Source organism: Aythya fuligula, chromosome 3 (assembly GCF_009819795.1).
Source record: "Aythya fuligula isolate bAytFul2 chromosome 3, bAytFul2.pri, whole genome shotgun sequence".
NCBI classification, from domain to species: Eukaryota; Metazoa; Chordata; class Aves; order Anseriformes; family Anatidae; genus Aythya; species Aythya fuligula.
Genome location: NC_045561.1, coordinates 69164213 through 69178069, shown reverse-complemented (window position 1 = coordinate 69178069; position 13857 = coordinate 69164213). Strand labels below are relative to the sequence as shown.

Here is a 13857-nt window from a genome sequence, read left to right as displayed (position 1 = left end):
GCGCTGAGTGTGCAGGTATGCAAGGGCAGGGAAAAGGGAGGAGGGAGCCTGAGACCACGAACTGGGCATTTTTTACCATACTGGGTGGTGTGGTATGTGCTGGTACATGGGCTGTCAGTGCATGCACTTCTGTGAGTATGGGATTCTGCAAGATTAGCAGCAAAATATTGCAAGATGCAGAGTTGACCTGAATCTTGGCAGAAGGGTTTAGGGCTGGAAACGGTTCACTCCTGCTAGAAGCTCATCACCTGCTTTGTACTGGAGCTGCAGGCTGGACCTCAGACCTGCTGAATGCCTTCCTACAGTGCCATTCCAGAATTGCCTGTTGCCCTAGAATGGGTGGGCTCCTCTCTGAGTCTCTGGTGAAGGATCTTGAGATTTGCAAAAAAACAGTGACTCAGGAACCAACACAAGTATTACAGAATGGCTTTTCTCACCCAAAGTAGATTTGATGCAAGTGTGGAAAAACACAGCCAATTGTTTCTGTTCATGTATGGTGGGGATGTCCTTCAGATGTACATGAGCAAAAGGCGAGGGCCTGGTGGAGTGACACAGCCACGAGACACCGCAGGAGAGCTGCCCATAGACATTAGCCCAGTAGTTGAACCAGCACAGCTGGGAGAGCCGTGGGCTGGCTTCCTGGGTGCTAAGGCAGAGCCCCAGGGTGCTGGGGGATGAAGGTTCTCCTCACCACTTCATCACTGGCCTTCCAAACCTGATCCTGCTGATCCTGCCTGTGCAGGGATGGATTATGAGGGGGCCTGGAGTGGTTGGATGTCATCAGGGAAGACACAGAGAATTCCCTTTTCAGGTGACCTAGGAAGCATCAGACACAAGTGTAGCACTCCCTGCCATCACTGGGTCCCTCTCCCAACTGGCAAGCAAATCCTGCCAAAAAGGAGAAGTTAGCAGGAGTAAATAAGGGGGGTTCAATATCCCTCACCACAGTGGGCTGGGGGATGTGGATGGCTCAGTGGGAAACTGCCTGGTGGCTGGCCCAGCATCTCACTTGCGCATCAGGCAGCCTCCAGGGAAGAGAAAAAGGTTATTTTAACTCAGTCAAGTGTGGTTTCAGCTCTATGCTCTTCTGCAAGAAGTGGGGGGGCTGTCCAGTGTTTGGGACTAAGGCACTGCTTATGTTTGTTTTCCCATGGAGAAGATGGATTGCCAACTTTTCCACCCCTTGGAATGAAGGGGCTGGCTTCGTTTATTTTCAGCACCCTCCAGGAAATGAGGCTGTTACATTTATTATCCTGGAGCTGGAAGGCCAGATCGGTTTCTTAAGTAGGTGTAGGGGCACGGTTACTAAATTTACTATGCTTTTTCCAAAGGCTGAGCCTTGGAGCAAGTCTGTTATTCCCACTAATTACCTGGTGCCTCCACGTGCCTTTAGCCAAACCTGCCACTTCAGATCGTCACCTGCCAGCATGAGCAAAGCCTTTACAAAGGGAGCAACCTTCAGTTAGTTCTGGTAAAAGAGAAATCCTATGAGCTGTGTAGAAATGTGCCTGCGGCTGGGTCTGTATGATACTGGGCACGGTGGTGGTATCACTCTGGAGCAGTGAGGGCCAGCTTACAGCAATGTGTCAGTCTCCTGCAAGACAAAAAGAAAATCCAGGTAGCATTACACAAGAGAAAGGTACATTTCTTTCTTCGATCTCTTTAGTGCTTACAAGATTCAGATAACACGCTTATCATGAGGCAAATGGAGATATTTTGCAAGTTTTACTTGGTGTGGTAACCATTATTACCCTTTATACCTTTGCAAATACCCTGACGTCCGCAAGAGTAAGGGCATAAATAAAGCTAACAAACACAGCTGAGCTCCAAATACCTCCTGGCTTTTCACATACATACCTAATTAAATGATGAGGATGATTTTTTGTGAGGTTGTAATAAAATTCAGTTATTTAAGTAGATATCTAAGCAAAATAGTCACATTGCCATCACATCAACATCTTTTTTTTTGATTACTGAAGTACATTTTGGTAGGAGGAAATGAATAATACTAAAAGATTTAATTAGTGAATTCAGAGAGAGGCTATTTACAGCACGAACATCAATGATGTTACATCTAATGGGATCGAAAAAAGCCTACTACAACACTAATATCTAACATAATTAGAGATCAAAGAAATTCTACTAGGCAAGCAAGACCCTTCTTGCAGTAGAAAATGTGGTCTCCCAGTTCTTAGTTCTTGCATTACTCTCCTTTAAGTTTCTTCCCCAAGTACTTTTATTTCATCTCAAACACTTAACCATAGGCAATTAAATAATTTTTGTAAGGAATCAAATGAGCTGCAGCAGTCAACTGTTCTACAATGACTGTAGTGGTACTTCAGGGTACCACTACCTATGAAAGTGCAATGGGAAGCAGGACATGTCACTGTTATTTCATACATAAGCTAATTTTTTAATTTCCCCCTCTCCCCCCAAGATGCATAAAAGGTCCTTCTGGGTAATTTCAGCAGAGCTTTGGAATAGTAGGTCTGCCCTATAACCAAAGGTTATACATTCACCTTGTCCTGTGTCTTTTGATGCCTCAGGCATGTGCAGGATTAAGAATAGGACTCCTGCCAGAATTTGATGAATTATATGAATTAGATGTTTGTGAGGATTTTTTTTGTGCAATTTTCTTCCATCAAAATGTGTCACACATATTTCTGCAATTTCCCTGATTTGCTCCATGTTTTCTGGCTGTACTTGGGAACCTGTTCCAGTCAGTGAAGAGGATGCCTCCTCCACCTAAAGTGAAGGCACAAGAAGAACATCTAATAAAAATGTTCAGAGAAGGAATTTATTTTCACAAACCTGGTCTCAGTTTCTCCTTCCCCTCACTTCCTGTCTGAATTCCAAACCCTATAAACATAAAAATTAAAAAGATATGAAAGCTTGAAAAATCATGAAAATTTCCAAGTGAAAAGAAAAAAAAGTTATACTTATTTGAATATCTATTGAGTCTTTGGAAGTCCTGTTCCTTTGAAATCACTGCACACTTCTCCATGAGTAGGAAATAAAATCTATTCAAGGCATTTGTTTTCAGTAATATTGTTTTAACCTGAGAAACTTAAAATTCATCTCCCAAAGTGACTATTTTCTCAGTAAACAACAAAGGGTTTCTGTACCAGCTCTGCACTAGATTAGAATCTGTGTATTAAAAAGTTTTGGTGGTAGGATTTAAAATCACATAGGTATTAAAAGCATTTATTATCTATAAATCTTACACTAAAATAGGTGAATGATGTGTCCTCCCTCTGCTGAGGGCACCTCCTCTCTGGGTAAGCTCATCTGTAAACACAAGACCGACCGCCCATGCTGATGACTCAAATCCACTCTTATGCTCCCTTCTGTCCAAGCCCAGATCTCAGCCTGCTTCTCTCCGAATGTCTAGCCATCGGCTCAAGCTTAGTATGGCTCACCAGAGCTCTTAATCTTTCTTCTAAGCTTTCTTTGCTGCTGCTTTCTGCAGTCGCTGTGGCTAACATCACTGTTCCGTCTGCTGCTTAGTCCTTGAATTTGTCAGCACCCTTAGACTAGATCTTTATCTGCCTCAGCTTCTCATATCAAGGCTCCGTGTAAATCTTGATACGTAAGACTTCAAAGCTATGACCTCCCTCATACCTTCACACAGCTAAAATTATCTGTCCATGTTTCATCCTTTTACATGTCTATTCCCACAAGACGGTCCTCCCTAGTTTTGACAGAGTGCTTTCCCACTCTTTCCTCTTTACTCACAATTCTAAACAGATTTCCTCTCTCCTTGCTTTGTCACACCATCTTCCCCATTACCAAGCACAACATAATTTTCCTCTGTGCAGATTCCAGCCCTACTGTCATCTCTGACAACCCAGAGATGTGCCAGCAGTCATCACAGCTTTTACACCATTACTTTTTCTACATTGTCCTTCCAGTCTGGGAGGAGCAATCTGTAAAAAAAAAAAATCAAATAAAATTAAAAAAAAAATCACAGTGCATGGTGAAACCCTGGTCCGTGCCTGAATCGCATAGACACTGCAATACTAGAAATACAGAGATTTCACATGCAGCTATACAAATGTTAGGAATGTGTTCTTTGGATACAGAACTAGGTTTAATTCAGACTCTCTTAAAAGAGGTGATACTAAAATCACCTCTAAATGTAAAAAGAATAAAAATAAAATTGGATCTTTAACAAATATAAGTATTTAGTGTCTACTGAAATGTAGTGCCTTTCTTAGAAGGCACTTCTGGAACTAAAATTACATCTTTCTTTTAATTTTTGTCTCCATTATTGAATTGTAGTTACAGTATTTTAACTCAATTGTTATATGGGGTGGCCAGAGCACTACAGTGAGTGATAACCTAGTACATTGTCCAATATCGTTTCCATTTCCAATTCAGTGGTCACTAAATTACAGACAGTCTTATTTCCTTCTTTTTCCCACGTATTGAGAGGTTCTTCTCAAAGGCATGAACAAGTCTTGTTTGGAATCATGTTTCTGGTGCTCCAAGTTTTATTTTTTCTTCAGGGATCTATAGTTTCTATAGCATTATAACCCAAACCAAATGTTTTCTGAGGCACAACGGAAAGCTCTTTTTCTAAGGTATTTGAACACATGTATTCAAAATGGATTAAGCATGGATAGATGATGACTGCTGAAGAAGATATTTCTAAATGTGGAGTCTTTTAGAAGGAGCTAAAACTCTTTTCCCTTCCAAGAAAAATATATCAGTTTTTCTATGTTTAGTGTATTTCAAATTCTGTCAACAAGTCATAAGCTGTTAACAGGAAGCTGCCTTCTGTTTTGCTTGCTGCCAAGATTAGGGGTGACATTCCTATCCTCTTGAAATTAATGACAAAACTTCCTTTGACTTCAGTGGGGAGAATGTTTCATCCAGAGCAAGAAAATGATACTTTCTCATATTTTCAGAACTGGAAGAAATAAAAAGCCTCCTTCCAATTCATATCCCCCCCCCCCCTTTTTTTTTTTTTTTTTCCCAGATACTGCCATGTAACAATTATTTATACTGTCATTCTTTACAATATGGAAGTTATCTGAGTTGGTTTTAAGACACAAAATTAGCTTATATCTTTTTCACAGCATAAAACACCAAAAAAAAAAAAAAAAGAAAGAACAACAACAACAAAAAAGTCCCACATAAAAATAAGCACCTTTTATTAATATGGATTTGCAATCTTCCCACACAAAAGGATTAATATAATTTTATTAGACAGAAAATTATGCTTATAAAGGTAGAGTTCATTTTGAAGAATCGTGTATGGTGGGAGGGAGGAAGGGTTGATTGGTGAAATATGTGGGGTGAAAAAAGTAGGTAGAAAAACTTCTGTTGACTGTGTGGAGCTTTATGTCACACCCTTTCTTGCCTTTTAAATGGTGTGTAGCAACAAAAGTTCAAACCCTTCTAACTTTTCTGAAAAAGCCTTCTTCAGAAGAACAGCAAAACACATGAACTTTGGAGTCCCAGCTGAATTGTAAAAGATTAGGATGCACTTCCAGAAATGCTGAAGGAAGTATATATAATCTAAGTGTCAGGAATAAACCATAGTCTGGTGGATAAGTAGATAGTTACCTAGCCTTTCAAACCCTGGAGGACTCCCTGATAATTATAAAAAGACCCAGTTACACCAAATTCAGTAAAAGTTGAATATTCAGTACCTACTCAGGGATACAAGAGCCCAGATTTTCCTATGTTGTCTCTGGTGTTTGGTAAATCCTTCTTTTAATGGCCAATTGTAATCAGATAACAATTGGGGAACAAAAACAAAGGGCCAATTAAGAAATCTTTGGTCATTGACCTCTTTTAGGATTAGAATTTTGTCCATTCTTCACTTCACAAGGAAGGTCACTGTGGAAGGAAAAGGTAAGCCTAAAACAGTTTAACTCTTACCTGGCTGAAAAGATTCCTGCAGTTTAAGAAAATATATTTTAATTGAAGGTAGTTATTCTAAGATGATATTTATGTTGATACTCATGAGCCAGTTTAGATGTGGTTTATCACACTATACTCATGATAGATTTGCCCAAGGTACTTTGAAATAACTATTCTGTAACTGCTATTCCATGCTAACTCCCTGTGTGGATATCCCTACATTACTTAGCTGACTTCATAGCACCAGAGTGTAAGCATACCAGCCCAGAACACCAGGGTGAGTAGAGTAAGATTCTGTAGCATGCCACTGACTTTAATGCACCCATCCTGTCCCTTAATGTGCAGAGCAGTAAACGTCAATGAAGTAGTGCTTTGCTTGACAGTGCTTTCAAATGTTGACCAGTCCTACATCACATAGTAGTTCATGTAACTTAAATAGTAAAAACATATTCTGTGTTATGTAAGGTACTTTATAAATCATCAAAACAAAACAAAACAAAACAAAACAAAACAAAAAAAAAAACTCCAGATATCCATAAACGATACTGAATTTCCGAATTTTCACATGTAAAATGTACTGTAGGGGAATAGTATTTAGAAATCAGATTCACTGGAAATCAGCAGGAGTTAGTCTTTTGAATCAGTGCTTTCAAAATAGAAAACCAGCAGGGCAGACACTTTTAGAATCACATTCCTCTGAAACTTGAATTATTTGTACACCTCAGCACGTTCCTGTTAATGAAAGACTGAGGTTCTGCTGACACCTGTTGATAAATGTCTGAACAGCAGAACTGGTGCGTTACAATTAAGTAAATGACATCTTAAAGACTAAGAAAACGAGAGCAAAGGTACAAGCCTGCCTTTTTGCTATAGCAGAAAAATTTCAAGTCATTGTCAAGTCATAGTGGTAGGGTGAGGTTGGGGAAAAGAATGAAAAGGAAAGGTGAAAAGAAAATTTGATGCTTTTTCTTTTTTTTTTTTTAAGATCTTCCCCGACAAGGATAATGAGGTCACTTCCTACTGAGTCAATACACAACTTGCAGTGAGTCATTGTGGATATGCTGACTAAGGTGAAAGAAATTTACTAATGACTGGATGATCAGCAGAAGTGTAATTAATATCAGCAGACACGAGAATGTGTTTCTCAAATGATCAAATTCATGCTAACATGGGAGTGTGATAAGATGATAAAGAATACCGAGAGATTTTCAAACTTTTTTTTTTTTTTTTAAAGAACAGGAAGAGAATTTTTGCTTACTCAGCAGCGTATCCTCAAAACTCAGCAAATATCATATCTGAACTCTACTGGTTTTTTTAGGCCCAAGAAAAGGTAAAATTTTACTAAAATTTTTACCTGCTGCTGCAACACTAAACAATTAAACTAGGCTTCAGAGTTATGATACAATCCTAACATTAATCCCTTTTAACTTTGTGTTAAACAAACATACAGAAAAAGGGAGAAGATTGCTACATCTTTTGTAATAAGTACCTCTGTTAACAGAGTGCACACTGCACTCCCTTTCATTTGTACAGGGAGTACAAGATCACTGGTAAGAAAAACATGTCTGGGGCAGTGTTTTAGACACTGTGTAACCTGTAATAACTGCTTTTCTGATAAGAAAAGTTCAGACAGTGTAGATTTTCTCCTTTAGCTATTGTTCACATGCAATCTCTTCCCCCACCCCCCACGCCCCATGAAACAAAAGAGAAATTTACATTAAAGAAAAAATTCACTCTCTGCCTGTCCCTGGTGCTCACCTTTGAAAGAAAATTACTGCTTGTAAAATACAGGCCCAACGATCTTATCTCGGACAACCATGTACTTGGGTTTCTTTGTACATTCCCGCCTTCTCTGTATCCAGGATGAATTGGAAGGTATTATAATGGATAATTACTGTGATTACTGGATGCTCGCCAGCCCATGCAGTAATTACTGTGCACTGGTTGGAGAGGGTTGCTCAAGTCTGAAAAATATGGGCACTCCTCTGGGTCAGCTGCACAGTGGCATGCAGTCAGCCTGCCCTCTCCTGGCAGGTCAGATTTCTTCATGTGCCCAAGGTACATCTGTCCAAAACTTTAGTACATGTCTGCTGGGCTACTATTACTGCGTGATGCTGATCTACAGATACCTTGTGGAAATGTCTGGGCTGCTCGGATGTATGGCTGCTCAGTCAGAGCTACCTGCAAGTTTGACCAAGCTGCTAAACATCCAGAAATTCTGGACAAATGTGAAATACATTCATTCTGGACAACATTTTAAGGCTGAAAAAGAAGACATTTTCTGCAAGAAAACTGAAATCAGAAAATCTGAATCAGATGCAAGGCCTTTGCTATGTATGCAGTGAATGTGCAGTTGAGACAACTCAAAATTTTCAGCTAAACAAATGTTTTGAGACTACTCAGAACTCGCTCAGCTGAACTGCTGGGCCTGGAGGGCAGTGGTCAATGGTGCAGTCTAGCTGGAGGCCAGTAACAAGCAGAGTACGCCAGGGGTCAGTACTGGGTCGAGTCCTGTTTAACATCTTCATTAATGATCTGGATGACGGGGTAGAGTGCACCCTCAGTAAATTTGTGGGTGACACAAAACTGTGGAGAATGGCTGACTCACCAGAGGGACACGTAGCCACCCAGAGTAACCTTGGCAGGCTGGAGAAATGGGCTGACAGGAACCTCATGGAGTTCAGCAAGGAGAAGTGCAAAGTCCTGCATGTGGGGAGGAACAACCCCAGGCACCAGGACATGCTGGGGACCACCTAGCTGGAAAGCAGCTCTGCAGTTCCTGGTGGACACCAAGCTGAACAAGAGTCAGCAGCGTGTCCTTGCTGATAAGAAGGCTAATGGTATTCTCAGCTGCGTTAGGCAAAGTATTGCCAGCAGGTCAGGAGTGGTGGTCCTTCTGCTCTACTCTGCATTGGTGAGGCTGCACCTGAAGCACTGTACCCAGTTCTGGGCCCTCCAGTATGAAAGAGACCTGGACATACCAAAGAGAGTTGAAGAGGGTCACAAACATGATCAAAGGACAGGAATACCTCTCCTATGGGGAAAGCCTGAGAGATCTGGGACTGTCCAGCCCAGAGAAGAAAAGGCTCAGGGAGATCTCATCAATGTGTATCAATGTATACAAATGCCTGAAGGGAGGGTGCAAAAAGGACAGAGTCAAGCTGTGAGAAAAATCTCAAATAATTTTCTTCAGACAGGATCTTCTGTGAAGCTATTTTATTCGTGATTGCAATGGCGGGCGTCCCATCAATCAGGAGCACATTTTAGTAAACAAATCATAACCTTTTATTCCCTATTACCCAACGCCTGATCACCTCCCGTGTTTCCTCATTGGCTGAGTATTACAGGTTCACAAGCTACTCAACACTCCTCTATACCATATATGTACAATTTTTTTTTTTTTCCTCAACCCTTTAATTTCTCCTTTCTTGTTTTGAGAACTTGTGATCTTTGTTTTGCTGTTCTCACACTGCTCATCCTGTTTTTCTCAAGCTTCTACCTTATTTCGGAACAGTGAGGCATTCTGCTGTCCACTTATCTACTTAGTATTTCTCCTTATTATGACTACACAACTACCTTGGAATACAGAAAAGTAATTCTCTACTGCAAAACCACAACTTTGTTTCTCACACAAGCTCTTTCCAGTTTCCTGGCACTCCAGCTGAGTGCCAGGACCAGAGGCAAAGTGCATGAACTGAAACACAAGAGATTCCATCTGAACGCCAGCACTTCTTTACTGTGTGGCTGACCAAGCACAGGCACGGGTTGCCCAAAGAGGTTGTGAAGTCTCCCTCTTTGGAGATCTTCAAAAACATCTGGGCAAGCAGCTGTCGGTGTCCCTGCTTGAGCAGGGGCAGATAGCCTCTGGAGGTCCCTTCCAACCTAAACTGTTCTGTGATTCTGATACACAGCACACATGGCAGTGTATTTGTGTAGTACACGGGCAAGCTTTACAGAAGTATTGAGCTAATTCTCTATACAATAACAATTAATGTGCATATATGTTCTGCCTGGGTAGCTCAGCCTTTCCTTTTCAGTATTTATCCGAGCAAGTCACTGAGAAAACTAGCAAGCTTTTGGCAGCATTGGGACCATCAAGGCATTGCCATTAACCACATTGGTTAATGTTTTAAGTGCTGGAAGAAAAGGTGTAGTTGGCAGTTATGCTACAGCCTTACACAAGAAGATTAATAGAGCAACAAGGTAAGAAGGAAAAATGACCAAAAGAGGAGAGACAAGAGGCCATATGGGTGTTGTTTAGGATGTAAATGAAGCTGAGGAAGATAGTTATGTCACTTAGTAACAGTGATCATTATTGCATTGCCTTGTTTCATCGTACGTACACAATCCTCCCCCAAAGTATGCCCAATTACAGATGGTAACTCCTTTCATTAAGGGAAACCAATAAAGACACGTTTCTGAGATGGTAAGTATGACAGTTTGATTCCACATCTGGGATATTTTATATCATTGTCATTCCAAACTGTGTCTTTACTGGGGACTGTGAACACTCCTTGGTCTGCTCTAGCCTTTAGACACCACTGTGTGTAAACATAATTGTCTCCAGCTTCACATCACGCGACACACGTAAACATGAGTTTACCTTGGGGAAGTTCAGTTAAACCCTCCCCACAGCAGCAGAGTGATTTTGTGAGGGCTATGAGAGGAAACTTCGAATCAACATCAGTTTGGAAGGAAAGCAGCTTAGCCATGCTGCTGGTCAAAGAACCAACAGCCCATCTGCTGCATGTTTCCACTATTTTTATGACATGAGAGTCCAGTGGGTCGCTTACTTCAAAGGAAAGGGGTTTATAAGCTGTACAATATGAGAAGCCCTATTGTAAAATAACCACCTGGCTGAGGAGCTCCAAAGTCATTGATCCAAAACTTTCACTGGGTGAACTTCCACCCTGGCCAGCCTCTGTGCGGGACCAGAGCTGGGACACCACAGGGACTGGGACAGACACCAGTTGGCCAGGGTGGTGTGCGGGAGCCATGGGTCTCACAGGGCCTCTGTGGCCAGCTAGGACATTGTTTTTGGAGTGAAACCACATCTCCGGCAGCTTCCAGGCAGTGTGAGAGAGAGCAGAGCCCAAGCCTCTCCCCCCAAACAGCATCAAGGCGGAAGGAAAGCAGACCCAAAACCCAAGCATGAAAACGCAATTTTATTTCATTTTTTAACCTAAGCAAGGGTGAACGGTGAGGTGCCAAAGGGGAAAGAGCCCCCTCAGAGGGGCAGAGGCTGCGCCAGGGGCGGCGGCTCCCAGCAGAGGGCGCCGGGCTCCCGTGGCCGCCGCCGGCCTCCCCCTGCGGGGCGGGCCCCGGCCCCATGGCGGCGGCGCGGGGCGGGTCCTATGGCGGCCGCGCTCCGCCTGGGCCGCGCTGCACGCCTGCTGCCGGCCGCTGCCTCCCCGGCCTCCGCCTCAGCGCTGCGGCCGCCTCCGCGCCTCGGCTTCTTCTTCTCCTCCTCGTCCTCGTCCTCCTCCTCCTCTCCCCGCCGCCGCCAGCCGCCCGCCGCCATGCAGGCTTTTCAGTACCCCGAGGTGTACCGCGACGAGACCGCCGTGAGTACGCGGCCTCCCGGCGCCTCGCTGGGCCGCGGGGAGCCGCCCCGGGCGTGGGGCGCGGCCGCTGGGCCGGGGGCAAGGGAAGGGCCGGGGGGCTCCCGGCTGCTTTTCAGCCTCCTGCTGCTCGTGTCGGGCCGGCAGGGCCGAGCCCAGGGTGTCCCTGGCAAGCCGGGCCTGCCCCGGAGGGGAGCGGGGCTGCGGGGTGAAATAAACCTCTCCCCGCGTGTCGCGGCCATGGCTGGGTGCACACGGGGGTTGCCCTGCTGTCTGGGTTAAAACCCTGCCAGTCGTCTCCTTCCACAAAGTGCCGTGCCTCAGGCAGCGGTCCAGGCACCATTTACAGAACTAAGCTCGCTTTTGAACCAAAACGTGTGCCGGGATGAGCCAGCAGTGGAAAACGCTTCAGTGTTTCTTTTAGCGCTGAAGTGAAAGGCAGAACTGTGCAACCCCCAACAGCAGGTATCTTGTTTGGGTTTATTTTTTGTATGCTGCAGAAGGCATGCAGGTAAAAGACCTAACCTGCGTGGTAAAACATGTGGTTTTACTTTCGTATTGCTGTGTGTGCTTTGCTTGGGTGTTTGTGAGGAACATTAGCAGGAGGAGGCAGTTAATCACCGAAAAACCAGAGGCATAACCAGAAATTACATTTTGGGTGTATCCCATAATCAGGTTTTGTGACTGCACTTGAGCATCTGGATTTGGAAGAGGGGTTGTGTTTGTTTGGTTGGTTTTTAAGTCATTCTTCTCATCTAGCTTGTGGAAGGAATTAATGTTTGTGTTCTGCATCTCCCTGGTGCCCTGTGTTTTTTTTACTGATGATAAGTCTGCTACCTCATTTCTTCCACCAAAAATGATAAAATTAGTAACTCACCTGACAGCAAGGTGCTGCTTTCCTCATCTTTCGCTTCTTAGCCCTATGTACTTGTGTGAATTTACAAATACACTTAATTTTGATGCAGCTTATTCCCTGATTAATATAGTTTGCTTGTACGCATATCTCTTTTTATTAAGCATTGTTTCTTATAAATGCAGGTGTTGGATTACCATGGGCATAAAATCAGCGACCCATACTGTTGGCTTGAAGATCCTGATAGCGAGCAGACAAAGGTAACCTTTCTTTTTTGAGGAATGTCTATTTCAACTTACATCTTTCTTACAGGCTAAGTATGTGGGTATTCTGTAGTTTTTTAAAACTTCCTATTGTGAATGTAGGTGTAATGTGGTGCACCTGATACTTAAAGGTGCCAACAGTGTAGTGCTGTTATTTTGCACCTTTGTGTTATGGTGGGGGAAAGACTGAGACGCTTGGTGTAACCTAGGTGGGTCACGCGGTTTGGAAAACAAAGGCCCTATTTGACTTGCACCAGTTTTTCTTAGGCAATTCAAATGTTCAAGGTTATATTGGCATATTGAAGAGAAATGTTCTGATTTTAGAGCACTTTACCTCTGTCCTAAGGACATCTAAAATTGCCATAAACAGGTAAGAATGGGTAGAAAGAAAACTTTTCTTGGTACAGTGACAAGTGTGTGATTCCCCCTTAGAATAGCTGATAACTTTGTGACAGCTGTAGTTCCAGAGCTGCAGATCTGCGTTCTGTCTGGTGTGCTTGACTGTGTGAGAAAGAAGATAGAGGGCAGGTTCTTCATTTAGAAAAATCCTGTAAGGTATCTTTCCATTCGTGAGATTCCTCCTAGGTTCTCTCATATGTATGCTTACATGATAGTATTTTGATGAGCTAGAGGATGGCTAAATGTAATTTACTTTAACAGTTAAGAGTAAAATGAAATGTACACAGATTTAGAAGTAGGAAATAGGAGGCTGTCAGTATTTATAAATATTCACCTGAATTAAAAAGGTTTTGTATTTTAGTGAAAAACTCAGCAGTGGACATTAACAAGGGAAATTAGATTGGTAGTATTTGATCTTTTGATTCTGTTATCCTTAAGAAATGGTACACATAGAATAGTTTTATGTCAAATTCCGAGGGATGTGTTTGTCGGGGGTTATGGTTCTGTCTTTCTCTTATAGCAACCATATAAATACCCATTCAGTTGGTCTCAGAATCCTGTGGAAGAGAGGTAGGATTGAGAAAATGACAATACATGACTTCTTGAGTCCCAATGTTCAATGTTTTTCCCACATATTGTGAACAGATTGGGGAAGAAAAGTTAAAGGAGCCTGAATCTCCTCCAGAGGTTGTAGCTTATAGCAGACAAAATAAAGAATGGGGAATTGCAACATCTTTATTTAAAAAAAAAAAAGAGAGTGATGCAAATGGGAGGGAGTTCCTGTTTGTGTTTGAGTAGGTCATCTTTTTCCTATGTTCCAGGAGTTAGTGAGCAACAGGGAATTTCGCTTTCCTACTTCTTTCACAGAAGAGGTCAGAAAAAAGTCTTGAAGTGCTAAGCCTTTCATCTA

General features: G+C 42.7%; 1 protein-coding gene across 1 annotated transcript in view; it reads left to right on the top strand.

Annotated features, from left to right (window-relative positions):
• The first annotated feature begins 11266 nt into the window (after nt 1–11266).
• Nucleotides 11267–13857, top strand: part of PREP (prolyl endopeptidase) — a 99726-nt gene continuing 97135 nt past the window's right edge. Inside the window, exons 1-2 of the mRNA XM_032184251.1 lie at nt 11267–11435; nt 12471–12545. Coding sequence (XP_032040142.1) covers nt 11391–11435; nt 12471–12545 — 120 coding nt within the window. The 5' untranslated portion in view covers nt 11267–11390. The remainder of the gene's footprint in view (nt 11436–12470; nt 12546–13857) is intronic.